General features: G+C 44.7%; 1 protein-coding gene across 1 annotated transcript in view; it reads right to left on the bottom strand.

Annotated features, from left to right (window-relative positions):
* The window catches only part of RORB (RAR related orphan receptor B), a 153213-nt gene that overhangs the window by 39924 nt on the left and 98371 nt on the right, over positions 1-14918 (bottom strand). Inside the window, exons 2-3 of the mRNA XM_033164366.1 lie at positions 11375-11460; positions 8079-8220 (exon numbers count right to left, since the gene is read on the bottom strand). Coding sequence (XP_033020257.1) covers positions 8079-8220; positions 11375-11460 — 228 coding nt within the window. The remainder of the gene's footprint in view (positions 1-8078; positions 8221-11374; positions 11461-14918) is intronic.

Here is a 14918-nt window from a genome sequence, read left to right on the forward strand (position 1 = left end):
TTATGTTTCTGTTTATACTGCAGGAGATTAGCTTCTGATTTAAAAGACAGAATTGTGCTCTTTCATTTAAATATATTTTTGTTAGCTCTGGTGACGAAAGGTAGAATATAATTTTAAAAAACACACACATTTGTCTATCTCTATTTTCATTTCTGAAATGATGGCGGAGACTCGATATGGTAAGCTCTGCTTTGATCTCATGGGGGCAGTTGAACCATATGATACTGTCATCACAAAATGGCAACCCGTTGTTCTCTTACATGTGCACCTGCTGCTACATTTTTGACAGACAAAAGCCTTAGGGTGTAGCCTGTGATCCTTACCCCAGTCACTTACACCAAAGTAAGTCCCGCTGAAACCAATAGGACCCGTTTCCAAGTAAATGTGCCAAGCAGCCAACATCCTGCTGTGAATAATGAGCAGGCCTGCTATTTCTTTTTCATCTCTCCATGTTCACCAAAGAGCAAACCAGTGCTCTATAAAAATGTACAGCCTTCAGATTTGTATCCTGTGTGATTTATCAATTTCCCCCAAACCTTTAATCTGTGCACTAACAGGATTAGTACCTTCTGAAGATAACAAGCCCTAAAGCCCTATTATCACAACCTGTCAACGTGGCTGTTATCTTCACACACTTATTTTGAAGGGAAAAAGAGAGAGAATGTTACAGGTTACAGTTAAGGCCTAGGGGGAAATAACAGACTTGAAGGTAAACACTCTATAGGAATGGCATTTCTTCCAAAGAAGCAACATATTCATGGATTACTTTCCAGATATACATTTGCAACATATAATCTTAAAGTGCTAAATGTGTTCATTCCTCCTGAGATGAAAGAGGAAGAAATTGTGTTTCCACTGGAATAAGTCAATGTCATAATTGAAAGTCATGTCTCCATCATTTGTAAAAGGCAAAAAGACCACTGTGCAGTGACAATATTGTAGCCAATGAAGTTAATCCAATTATTGCTAAGTGATTTGGAGGGGGGGGCAAAAGGTAAAGCAAGAGTAAGGTTTTCATGACCCTTTTTCTAGTATGATGCACTCTTGACAGCTGTGCTCTGTAGAGTGGGGCACACGGGGGCACCCTACATAGTCTGGAACCCTCTGCAATGGCAGGACAGATGAGGGCTGCACCTGGAGAGCGCTGCATTCTTTGCTGCAACGGAAAGTTCCCAACGCCTGAAATGAACTCTGAATAGACAAAGAAACCTGGTGCCGGCAGGGCTGGGCTTGAAGGATGTAATAAACACAAGAGAAACATATTGGGATCAAAACAGGCCACAGTTTATTGATTTCAGACGGCAGTAGGTTTTGGTGTAGGGCATGTATCATGAATCATCCAAGCCACTGCTGGTTGATTGCTTGGCAGGGTCAATCCTGAGTTAGGTGTTGCCAATATGACATACATGAAATCAAGGTGACCCCTCCAAGTTCACCACCTCAGGCAGGTGCTATGGCCCATCGCCTCCCAGTCTGGCCATCCAGACAAAAGAACCACCCCCTGGACCCCATTAATGCGCTACCCCATATTTTGGAGGGGTGTGGCTCTCTCCCTCCTGACTAAGGATACAAACCTTATCTACTAGCAAGTTGTGACAATTGCTATGAGGAAGGAAAAAACCCCAGACAGGGCCAATTTGCCTGGAGGAATGTTTTCATAGCAAGGCCCTAAGCATGACCTGCCCTCTCAACTTTGTGCAGGGGAAAACATGCTATAAAGGGTGGGAGGGTGGGAGAGCCAACTCTGACTGAGCCACTGAGGCCAACTGCGGCCCCATTTTAAACCTGGGGAACAGACCTGGCTGAAGTCCAATGGGGAAGTCTCCCTTTAGATCCACTACCTAGGTCCCACCCATCAGGTTGCACAAGTCCCAGGTAGGCTCTGTCAACCCTCACAGCTGGTGAGGGAGGACATAAAACCCCCCACCGGCCATGTGGGAATCAGAATCCACCTCTGCCTGGTGGCTAGCAGCCCTGAGCCGCAACTCTTGCTCCTGTTGAAAATGACATGAGAGTCTTTCTGCTTCAAAGGTTGCTTGATTGGAAGTGAACGTTATCTGCCATGTCTTTATGGAGAATGTAAAACTGTCTAATAAGAACAGCGGGATCAGAAATTTATTGAGGATTGGAAAAAAATTGCTAATTATTTGAGAAAATATACACAAGTAAATACGTTAGTAGGATTACAAGAAGCTTTGTAGAAAAAAAATGAATATTGTTGTATGATGAAATAACAGATACGATATTAATTATGAAAATTAAAGCAATAATATTTGGAATAAATATAAAAACAAAGAAAAGATATTGTGAAAACCAGAGCGAAGGGTTGAGGGAAGTCCAGACCTTGAGAGGTCAAGATATAGAAATGTTTAATAGAAAAGAAGTGTAAATATAATGTATGTTTATATAATGTAAATGTTTATATGTATGTTTGTAAACTCTGAATAAAAAGATTATGAAAAATAAAAATAAAACTGTCTAATAATGACTGTTTCTTGGGCTGTATGTGCACCAAATATCAGTTTTCTGGTGCTCAAGAAGTAATGTGGCAAATTTCCTTCACAATTCTATGGATTCTGAGCTTACAAATGTCTTCCTTTCATACTTTTCTAGCAATTACCATATTTTGGGCAACATGCATCCGATATTAAAGCCTGCTGGGTGGCCTTGATGGACCTTAACCATTCTGAAGTGCATACTGACCCCCATTTTAAGGGAGAGGTGTACAAGTATCATATTTCAGGCTTCTTTTTTTAAGCTAATAATAAAGTGTCTCGTAATACAAGCATTATGGGCTACATGGTTTGTAGCTCACCAGAAAGTACTCTAACAATTTCAATACCTCATGCGACTGTCAAGCAGTGAGATCAAATATATTTATATGTTTTGTATCTGCTCTTGAGAGTCCCATGGACTGCAAGAAGATCAAACCTATCCATTCTTAAAGAAATCAGCCCTGAGTGCTCATTAGAAGGACAGATCCTGAAGTTGAGGCTCCAGTACTTTGGCCACCTCATGAGAAGAGAAGACTCCCTGGAAAAGACCCTGATGTTGGGAAAGGAGAAGGGGACGACAGAGGATGAGATGGTTGGACAGTGTTCTCGAAGCGACTGGCATGAGTTTGGCCAAACTGCGGGAGGCTGTGGAGGATAGGGGTGCCTGGCGTGCTCTGGTCCATGGGGTCACAAAGAGTCAGACACGACTGAACGACTGAACAACAACAAATCTGCTCCCGTCTCAAAGCAGCTTAAAATAACAAAAAATGCCATATAAAACCACCCACTTCATCAAGTAAAAGAATTGTCACAAATCGCCGTAACAACTGCTGCTTCCTAAATTACTCCTAAAAATGCAGCAAAGGCGTGCTGCTATGTAATGTGGTATAGTAGACTTATCTTTGGAAGAGGTTCCAGAATCTGCGATTAAGAACAGCAAAGGCTCAGCTCCAGATGTGCACAATTTATATAATTCATGGGACACATATTGAAGCAAGTGCTGAGCAGTTAATCATAACACCCATAGTGGCACCAAATGGAAAAGGGGCTACCTATGATATTCTGGACCGACCAACCATACAATAGGATACTTAGGTAATATGGGTGGCAGTCAATCAAGTTTTACTCAGAACAGATCCATTGAAATCAAAGAAGTTAGGAGCATTAATTTCAATAGGACTACTCTGAGTAAAACTTAGTTGACTGTTGCCCGTTGTGTTATATATAGTTTATCAAAGTTAACTGGATATGGATTATAATTAGTGATGATAACCATTATACAGGATTCTAATGGTAATTAAAATTAGAGGAGTAATATTAAAATTTATTGAATTTTATTTTTAAGAGCATTTGCAACCTGGTGCCCCACCTGTGCTCCTGGCCCACTGTTAACACAAATATAAAATATCAACCATTTCTGCCACAAGTTGCAGAAGACTCACACTACAGAAGGACATTCAGTTTACCGGTACATAGCCAGGTATGTGGTGAAACCTCCCTGGATTAGTGTTGGGTGGGGCTCATCACCCATAAAGAAGGTAGACAGATAAAACTATGGATGGCTTTTACTTTATTTTTAAACTTTTTCTCTTTGTACATTTATTAATAGGACAAGTGCCCTGCAATTAGGTGATCTTTAACTTTGGACTTAATGGGCTTCTGGAGGTCTCGGTCCCTTTTGGATGACAATGTGTATTAATTTGCGTCTGCCTACTGCCTCTCCCTCAGCCGCCCTACATGTTTCCTTATGTTTCCCTCCCCTTATGGTTTTGATTTATGGGCTACTACTAAAATGAGGCCTGCATTTTAAATTGTATTTTAACCCATATTTTAATTAACTGTTTTTTCTTTCTTTTATGTTTCATTGTAATTTTATTGGTGTTAGCCACCCTGAGCCCAGTTCTGGCCAGGGTATAAATAAAAAATTATGGTTATTGTTATTACAGCTGAGAGTGAGAGGCGGTGGAGAGGCTCCAAGCGGTGGAGAGGCTCGCCCTGCCCCCACGGGCGGATCTTCCCGCCCCCATGGGCACGGATTGCCCCGCCCCCGGCTGCAGGACACGCCCCCGCACTAGGCACCTGAGCGGCTAGCTACGCCGCTGCCTGCAGAGGGCAGAGATTGAAGGTGGGATTTCCTCCTGCAAAGCCTTCTCTCTTCCTACCCCTGAGCTTTGGCTCTTCTCCTGTCGATTCTGCTGAGTGGGGCCTGGGCTGCATCTCTAAAGTTCTGCCCTGCTGGCACCTCTGAACAGGACTACTATCAGCATCAAGTATGATAAACTACTGAGGTAAAACTGTTACACATTTCCTTTTGGCAAAACACAAAATCTCAGGAGAAGACTATTTTAAATCCTCTGGAACCTTCCATTTCATTGTCTCCGTATGAATGGCTAAACTATAAAGGCTACAAAGATTGACAAGTATCGTGGGGTGAGCAATTCTGCCTTCCTGACTAAATAATAGAAAAGGCTTTCAAACTTTTGGAAGCTTTTGGACAGGTCAAGGGCACAGTACTAGCAGCTGCATTCGAAGACCGACATCACAACCCTGAAGGGCAGAGGGGAGATGTTCCTTTAATGCCAATACTTTTAACACAATTTCAATAACCGTTCAGCAAAAATGAGGGCTTATGAAAGAAGATCGCTGAACTTTAACATCCAAGAAGTTGCATTGATTTTAGGAGACAACCTTCATTAACCTTCCTGCGCTTGTTTTGCCACAAATTTTCATGAATTCACCCTGAATTACCATAACAAAACCACTTGGCCAGTAAAATACCATGTGCTAAACATATTTTTAAAATCTAACTTGAAAGTAAACATAAACCACTTATCTCATTCTAATCCATTCAAAGGATCATTTTATTTTACACTAACTTTAAAAAAAAAAAACTTTTGTTGTCTAGAGGTGAGGGAAAGAGATGTGATAAAAGCATGGCTGAAAGATTCTAAAGGGATGTTGCATCTGAGAATGGGAAATGAGGCAACAGCCAAATAATTCTGCCTTACTTGCTACTGATGCTTGAATCCTACAGCCCTGGTGGAGTTGTGCAGCTCGGGGGGTCAGAAACAAAATCATGAACGTTCAGTGTATTCACTGTACCAGATCTGCCTTGCAAGAAAAATGAAAGGCACCAGCGAGGGGAAAGTACCCTTTTTATTGTATTTCAACCCAGTGCTTTTTTCCCCCTTAAATTTTTTTAGGGGTACTCTTATTTTGACTCAAGAATATCACCATTTTATAGTTCAAATTGGGGGAAACCAATACAGTAAATGGACAAAAGTATGAAGATTCACAAAATGTTTAGGGGTATGCGTACCCCTGCATCCCCCCAGGAAAAAAGCACTGTTTCAACCTATAGCATATCCTGCATTCAGGGGCGTCGCTAGGGGGGGCGGTAGGGGCGGTATGCCCCGGGTGACAGGGGAGGGTGGGGGTGACAAGCGGCGGGTGGAGGTGACAAGCGGCGGCCCCTCCCGCCACTCCCATGCGCCGCCACTCCCTCCGTCACCCCGGAGATTTCCATTTTATTACTATTGCTTTCAACACCTACATCTGTAATCTAAAAGCTTACATGTAATATTTTAAGAGCAGTAACAAGCACTGTTTCTCCATGGCACTGTTTAGGCAGAGAGCCTTCTCGGTAGTGGCACCCACCCTGTGGAACGCCCTCCCATTAGATGTCAAACAGATGTCTATGACTTTTAGAAGACATCTGAAGGCAGTCCTGTATAGGGAAGTTTTTAATGTTTAATGCTTTATGGTGTTTTTATAATTTGCTGGAAGCGGCCCAGAGGCCTGAGCCCACCAACATCCTTGCAGCGGCATGTTGAGGGGATGGATGTCTGCAGCAGGGAGCTGGGTCTACTCAAGGATGCTACAGACACACAGCCCCAAATTGTGGTGGCTTGTCAGGAACTCAGTGGGACCTACAAATGTGCCCTCATTATCCTCCATCCTGCCACACATAGGTTCCAACTCCTATGGGCTGAGGTGTCATCAGCCCTCTCTACGTTGTTTAACAGGGGGTTCACCCTCCCCTGAAATATTGAGGGGGTGGAGGAGACCGAGTACCGAGCGGAGTGCTGCCCTGCACCAGCCCGCTGCTGCTGCCTTCTCCTCCCGCCACAACTGTGGGGCTCATGGGAGAAGTGACTGTGGCATTCACAGTTCAGGTGGATCTGCATGCAGCAAGTTCTCCTACAGCCAGGGAGCTCTGCTGCAGTGCTCCGTTGCTGCCACTGTTTCCCCTGCCACAACCGCTGACTGCAGCTGCTGTGGCAGACGTGGCAGCAGCTCCCACTCACCTGGTCTGCCACCAAGCTTGGTGGGCTGGGCCTCCTCCTGGCTTCATATGCATGTGTGACGTCACAGGTATGTGATGCTATTTCAGCCCTTGATATGTCCAGACTGAGGCAGTCAGTTAAACGGCTGCTCTTGACCAGAGGTGTAGCTCAGGAGCCTGGAGCATCGCATGCGCCCTCCGCCTGGGGTGGGGCAAGCCTCGCCACCACCTACCCCTCAGCTGCAGGGTGGCTCTAGGGTGGCTGAGGGAGAGACGGCGGGCTGACGCAAGCCCCACACTGCCGTTGTCGGCAGCATGGAGTCTGCAGGTGCCCGAGCCACCGCATCACTTCCAGGATAGACGCATGGCTCAGGCATGCTGCAGGCCCCATGGTAAGTGCTGCCCCCCACGGTGTGGCACCCAGTGTCCCCCCCCCGCCCCCTAGCTGCACCTTTGCTCTTGACTGATTCCAGCAATACAATTTGTTGTTTTGTTAGGCATTCATTTTGGCCCGATTTCTTCTCTGAATTAACCCAACAGTTAAAAATGCCACGGACTCACATAGCCCATGCTGCAGGTGGATGAGAAGTCTATGGGCAGCCAGAGATGTTTTCAAAGTTTTTGCTCTAGCTGATCACCCAGCTGTTGAGGCAAGCTTGATATAAGTTGCACATGGGCAGCAGTTGCTTTTTCCACTAGGTAACTAGAGCAATACCACTCCTTTGAAAAATGCCTCAAGCTATGCAGGGGGTCCCTGCTCCTGCCAACCTAGCAGTTTGAAAGCACCCCAAAAAGTCAAGTAGATAAATAGGTACCCCTCCGGCAGGAAGGTAAACGGCGTTTCTGTGCGCTGCTCTGGTTTCGCCAGAGTCATGCTGGCCACGTGACCTGGAAAAACTGTCTGCGGAAAACGTCGGCTCCCTTGGCCAGTAAAGCGAAATGAGCGCCGCAACCCCAGAGTCATTCGCGACTGGACTTAACTGTCAGGGGTCCTTTACCTTTCCCTTTTTATGTAGACTCTCCTCCACCCACCCACTCTTTACATAATGGGTTATACAGAATTGTGGCCCAATACTTATTCTTTTCCAAATTGTCCACTAGCAATATCAAACCATTTTATCACCCTTCATGTTAGTCTTTTCTTCAATAGACACCTCATCAAACATCAAAATGCCTTAGGTTTTTGGGAACAGCCATGGTCTCTGCTACAGAGCAGATGCCTCTCTGTCGGGAATGAAAAGCAGAGCGCAATGAGTTTCAAAGGATTGATCTGTGGAAGCAGGAAGCAAGCTCTTTACCATCTCGAGACATTCCTAGGGCAAGACACTTCTGCAGTCGGCAGTGTTGGCAACGGTTTCTGTTGGTTCTGTCAATTAAGCAGTTTCTTTGCCTTGGGCAGGAGTACGAGGCATTGTTCTGTTGACTCCTCCTAAAGAATCCCTAGGGGAGAGAGAGAGAGAGACAGAGAGAGAGAGCTTGATTCAATGACATTGTGTATCGTACTTTCTAAATGCTGCTTTTGCCATGTGCAAGAAAAGCCATAAAGATAATGAAAATCTTCATGAGATTCTCTTTGCACACCAACCTCTAGAGCCAGTGTGGTATCTATTTATTTTATATTAATTTCTCGAACCCTCAGTGAGTTAGAGACTTCCCCTGCATGCAAAGAAGGGCTCCAGCGGATTGAGCGGAAGAGACGAATAGTGGGTCCGGTGTCAGGAAGGTTGTTTCTGCATGTGCCATAGAGCAGTGTTTTTCAACCTTTTTTGGGCAAAGGCACACTTGTTTCATGAAACAAATCACGAGGCACACCAACATTAGAAAATGTTAAAAAATTTAACTCTGTGCCTATATTGACTATATATAAAGTAATTCTCTTGAATTTTTCAATTTTTCCCACGGCACACCAGGCAACATCTCGCGGCACACTAGTGTGCCGCGGAACAGTGGTTGAAAAACACTGCCATAGAGGGAATTCCATACCCAATCAAAGTAAAAGTTAGGGAGGAATCCTGAAATAGTTCCCTCTGTAATATCATCACCATCACCACCATCAATTTCATAGAATTGTAGAGTTGGAAGGGGCCCTGAGGATCATCTAGTCCAACCCCCTGCAATGCATGTATATGCAGCTGTTCCATTCAGGGATCGAACCTACAACCTTCACATTATCAGCACCACAGTATAACCAACTTACACCCTGCCTTTTCCCCTGACTAAACTCAAGGCAGCTTGCAGATAAAAACAAGAACCACTAAAAACAGAATAATAATAATAATAATAATAATAATAATAATAATAATAATAATACAATTAAACATCAATAGATTTACATATATATATATACACACATATAAAATCTGTTTAAAACATATCAATAATTACAATTGTAATGAAAGCTGGTACTTTGCCCCCTCCCCTCCCCTCCCCATCCGGGTTGCAGCAGAAGAGATTAGGCTAATTGATCTGATACTTTTAAAACCAGTTCAAAAACAATAGGGTTAAACCTGCTTGAAGTGGGAGAGCTTCTCCTTATCTCCATGAGCTGCCTCCATGCAGCAGGGCTGAGGGGGATCATCTGCCCACAAGGCACACACAAAGGTAGCCATTAATGCTAATCACATCTAAACAGGACTGAGCCAAGGAGCAGCATGGCTGGCTAAACTGCCTCTGAAGGCCAGGAACTCCTTTTCTGCTCAAAGCCAGATTCAAATGATTGTATCAATCAGGCTAATCCAGCGCTATAGCCATCATAAATCACAGCAGCATCAGGATGGGAATTGTTTCAATTCTGATGGTGCTGACAGCTGGCAAAATGTAAATTTTAGAGGAAGGGCATGTTTTGTGCATGTTCAGTCCTCCTCAGCATCTCCAATGAGGATGATAAATGTTGTTTTGCCAGCATACTTGAGAATGGCTGCCAGGCAACTTCCATGGACCACTGGTCAATATAAGACACCTTTATTCAAAGCGTTTTGGGGGGTTTGCTAGAAAATAGTGTTATCGTTTTGAAAGAGAGTGAATCAATATATTTGTCACAATAGTTGGACAGACTTGAAACTCTTGCTTAGCAATGCAATCCTAGGCAAAAGGAAGTCTCAGGCAAGTGCAGACAGCAGCCTCCCACAACCTGGGGATCTCTGGACGTTTTGGGCTTCGACTGCCACGAACCCCAGCGAGCTTGGGCAATAGTCCATAGGTGGGAGCTGCAGTCCAGAATTCCTGGAGGGTTTCTAGGACTGCAGCCTAAGTCTCTGTTCTAAGCTTGATCTGGATGGTACTGAAATCCTTTTTGATGCACCTAAACATATGTTCTTTGTCCAAATGATCACTAGGGATGTGAGGAGGCCCTGCCCGCCCTGTGTCCGTCACCCTTTCTATTGTGCTGGGTGTCTGACAGGAAACACATTATTTGTCTCACTATTTGCTATGGTGACATTTACATAATTAATTGCACAATTAATCAGTTTATTATTATATGACTCCACACCATTCATTTCAGTGAATGCAAATTGGATATTCCACAATGCAAATTGGAAAAAATGTCCTCAGGTATATATCGTTATGTAGCATTTGCAGACACAAACAGCTGCAGAAAATACCAATCATATATCCTGGATTGATTTCCATTCTGGACATTGGATAAATAAGCAAACCTTGACAATTTCCGATTTCTTTTCTGTTTTCATCAGATTTTTTTGACATCACTACAGTGCTACCTCGGGTTAAGTACTTAATTCGTTCCGGAGGTCTGTTCTTAACCTGAAGCGTTTTTAACCTGAAGCACCACTTTACCTAATGGAAGCTCCTGCTGCCTCTGCGCCGCCAGAGCACGATTTCTGTTCTTAAGCGGAGTTCTTAACCTGAAGCGTACTTAACCCGAGGTATCACTGTAATGATCTTTAATAAAGCCTTATATTTTTTTTTAAAAAATGTATTTCACATGCCTCTTTGGGCTAATTGTGAGGAAGTGCATTTAGCTAGCTGTACAGGGACTCTTAATGTGGAACCTGCTGCTCATACAAAGGCCTGGTTCACAAGATATGGTAAACCAGACTTGGATTGTGTGGGCTCCCAGAGAAGAGCTCACAAAATCCTCCCCAGTTCCTTTTGCTCTAATACTGTGCTGAGCTAAGCCACTGAGCTGACAGATCCTCTGTGTCCCTATTTTCCAGGGACATCTCAGATCTGGAGAAGTTGCCCCAGTTTCTGATTTGATCCCAGAATGTCCCACCACTTTTCCTTAGGATGTCCCTATTTTCATTAGAGAAATGTTGGAGGGTTTGGAGTTATCTGACCCCCGAGCCGTCTGAAGGCAATCCTGTATAGGGAAGCTTTTTTTTTAATGTTTAATGTTTTATTATGTTTTTAGACATGCTGGAAGCTGCCCAGGGTGGCTGGGGAAACCCAATAAGATGTTGGGGTATAAATAGTAAAATTATCATCATGGAATGGGACGTCCCTATTTTCATCGGAAAAATGTTGGAGGGTAAGCATATATGACAGCTTATAATTATAGAAATGACAAAAACTAGCACAGAATACAGATCTCCCCCCCCTCTCTCTCTCTCTCACACACACACACGTCTCATACCTTGCAGCCTTCACATGTGATGACTCCATAGTGTATTCCAGAAGACTTGTCACCACAAATTTTGCATGGTATCACTTCAATTTGTGCTAGAAAAGAAACAAAGAGTTAGTGCATGCTTGACAATACAATTTTCTCTCTTTCTTCCTTAATTTTGCATCATGGAAGAGACAGATGGACAAGCCCTTTTCCTGCCTAGCCATAAAAAGTGACTGTGAAATTGTATCCTACACTGATGTAAGTTCTCAAACCTTTCATATAGTTTGGTTTTAATGAGCTCACATTATCAAGCTACTCCCATTCCCCTTGAGAGGGTGCTCTACAGATTTCACCCTGAATTTACTTATCATGACATTAAGTCAGACTTCTCCTTTTGTTAATTATACCTCATGAAAATCCATTCTTCTCCTCTACAAATTAGTCTTTCGCTTCTCATCAGCCTTCTAATAATTTTGCAGGCAGTGATCTTGACCTCTCCCACACTCTTGGATAATGTACTGTGTAATAGCAAGTCCTCAATTGCTCTTGACACGGTGCAGTTCATATCATATGATCACAAATACAAACCGTAGTTATCTAAAATTTTCATGAAACTCCATATGACTGATAGAGGCAACAAGGCATTCATTGTTTCCATAAGCATATAAAGATTGGTGCATCCAAACAGCAAGACTGTCTGCATTTTGAAAGCTAGGGAGATCCCATTTTCCCCATCGTTTATCTCTCAATAAGTACCAGATCACATATTGATTTTCAATGTGGTAAACGCCTCATTTTATCACATAGTGAATGTTATATATCTGGCCATAAAGTAATTCATGTGAACCACACACCTATGGTGAACTTATTTCTTTATTTCAGCCAATTACTGGAATTTGACAGGGACGCGGGTGGCGCTGTGGGTTAAACCACAGAGCCTAGGGCTTGCTGATCAGAAGGTCGGCGGTTTGAATCCCCGCGACGGGGTGAGCTCCCGTTGCTCGGTCCCAGCTCCTGCCCACCTAGCAGTTCGAAAGCATGTCAAAAGTGCAAGCAGGTACTGCTCCGGCAGAAAGGTAAACGGCGTTTCCGTGCACTGCTCTGGTTTGCCAGAAGCGGTTTTGTCATGCTGGTCACATGACCTGGAAGCTGTACGCCGGCTCCCTCAGCCAGTAACGCTAGATGAGCGCTGCAACCCCAGAGTCGGACACAACTGGACCTAATGGTCAGGGGTCCCTTTACCTTTACCTTACCAGTATTTATGGTGAACATAGTTTTTACTAAGAGAGTAAATCAGGAAGTAACTCTATGAAGTAAGGGACAATTTAAACTATGGGTGGAGAAACTGAACTACAGCTTTCACCCCACCCCACCCCAAACTATTGGCCATACTAGCTGAGGCTGATGGCAGTTGGTCCTGCAACTTCCAATGGGCCACAGATTTGAAGGAATGTTGTGAATGTACGGAACTGCCTCCAGATTTTTGGGTGTTGGGAAATATGCAAAGTGAGATGAAAAGGCTCACACCACATACAGATTTTACCATGCCAATAAGTTGCATACATGTCAGCTCTAAGGACAGTCAGTTGAACACATTCAAGGATACTTTGGATCAAGAACCCTTGTGTATATAAGAAAGGAATCTAAAGATGCCCTGCTTTACAGTCAAGCAAACTGGCTGTTCTACAAAAAGTGCACATAAAAAGCTAATTATGTTTTACAAAATACATCACAATTTAAGCATGATGTATTGATGAGAGTTTATGACTAAATAAAATTATTTAGCAGTGATTACTTTGGGGCTATTCAATATGCCACAGCCACAAATGATTTATATGAAGATGTTATAGAGTGAACAATTTCACTACGAACAAATGAATTACAAGCTGGTTTCCAGAAGACAGCTATTCACAGATTCCTTGGGAAACAAGCAACGTTTTCACTTGTTCATGCAACACATGTTCCAGGCATCAGAAATACTCTTGGGGTGCAGCATTTGTAGAGTGTTGTGCAAATGGGTGGAAGAAGCTCTAGCACACGGGTGTCAAACACAAGGCCCGGGGGCCTAATCCGGCCCGCCAGACCTCGTCAAGTGGCCCGTGTAGCCGCCGCCGGCCGCCAGCCTTCACCTTTTATTCTCGCTTTTTTTTTTTTAACAGCTTCAGCCGGTAGCAATTTTTAGGCCGTTCTAGGACTCCCCTTCTCTATAGACTGTCCCTTCCTCTTTCCCCCGAGTGCCGACCCCCTTTCTTCCTCGTCTCTATGATCCACGCGACCTTTCGGAGGCGATTGGCTGAGGGCGGCTTGGCGGAGCTCTCACGAGAGGCGCAGCCTTAGAGAGGCCGGCGGGGGTGTGGGGGGGAGCGAGAGCGGCGCTGGGAGGAGGGGGGCGGAGCAGGTGACGGGGCCTGGCGTTGAAGGCCTGGCGGAGGAGGCGACGGCGAGCTCGGTCGGTGAGTAAAATGGCGGCGCTGGTGGGGGAGAGAGGGTCACCTGTGGGTGGGGAGAAAGGCGGCGGCAACCCGTGAGGGGCATGGGAGCCTTCTCCGTGGCGGGATGCGGCGGTGGCTGAGGGGGAAGCAGACATTTTGGGGCGGCGTGAGGTCTGCCTGGTGGCGCCGAGGGGTCCGCCCCAGCCTGGGCCTGCTCTCAGCGGGCGAGAGGAAGGAAGCCCCGAGACGCGGCCGGGAGGAGCGGTGGGCGGGCAGCTCATGTCGCGGGAGACTCTGCCGACACGGCCGCTTCTTCCTCTTCTTCCTGGGTTTCCCCCCCCTTCTTCTCTCCCCCTCCCCCCCCCTAATTGACACGACGCGGCCTCATCTCCGCGCCTGTTTCGGAGGCCAAGCTTTCGGGGTTTCGTTTCTTTTATTGTTGTTTTTTATACACTGCTCCCCCGACACGCTCGTTTTTATTTCAAAGAAATGCAAGCTTTCGTGGAGCACTTCTTTTTTTTTAAAAAAAAAGGGGGGGGAGGAAAGGGAGAAACTGGATCCGATTCCTGCCTTGCGCGAAACGGATTGTGGCGCCTCTTCTTCGCAAGCTTTTTTTCAATAAAATCATTTTTCAATAAATTGTACAATAATTGTACATTTGAATATCTACTTGCCATTATTCTGACTATGTTTCTGCTTTCAGTGCTAGTTATTACTTGCATTATTACAAAAAACAGTAATAATTGAATGCAGTGACAATAATTTATGATAATAAAGAGTGGACACATAGTCCTACAGATACAACCGGCCCTTTGAGGGTGACCAAACTGCTGATGCGGCCCCCGATGAATTTGAGTTTGACACCCCTGCTCTAGCACATTGCATGTAGGAGCAGAAAGTCTGTTTCCTGCAGAGAAGCAACGGAGGGAATGGAGCCCCGGTAATCTCTGTGGTCCAGCAGCTTCTGCAAGAGCTCTTGGAACATGCTTTTCAAACTGCACCATGCATGGATTGAGACACCAAAAATGCCCGATAACATTCAAGAACTGCTACTTTGGGGAGCTGAGCTGAGAATTTCTGAAAAACATGTAATTCTTGTAATACGCTTACAATTTATTTATTTTTAAGCACACAAA

This window comes from Lacerta agilis, chromosome 11 (assembly GCF_009819535.1).
Source record: "Lacerta agilis isolate rLacAgi1 chromosome 11, rLacAgi1.pri, whole genome shotgun sequence".
In the NCBI taxonomy this organism is placed as follows: Eukaryota; Metazoa; Chordata; class Lepidosauria; order Squamata; family Lacertidae; genus Lacerta; species Lacerta agilis.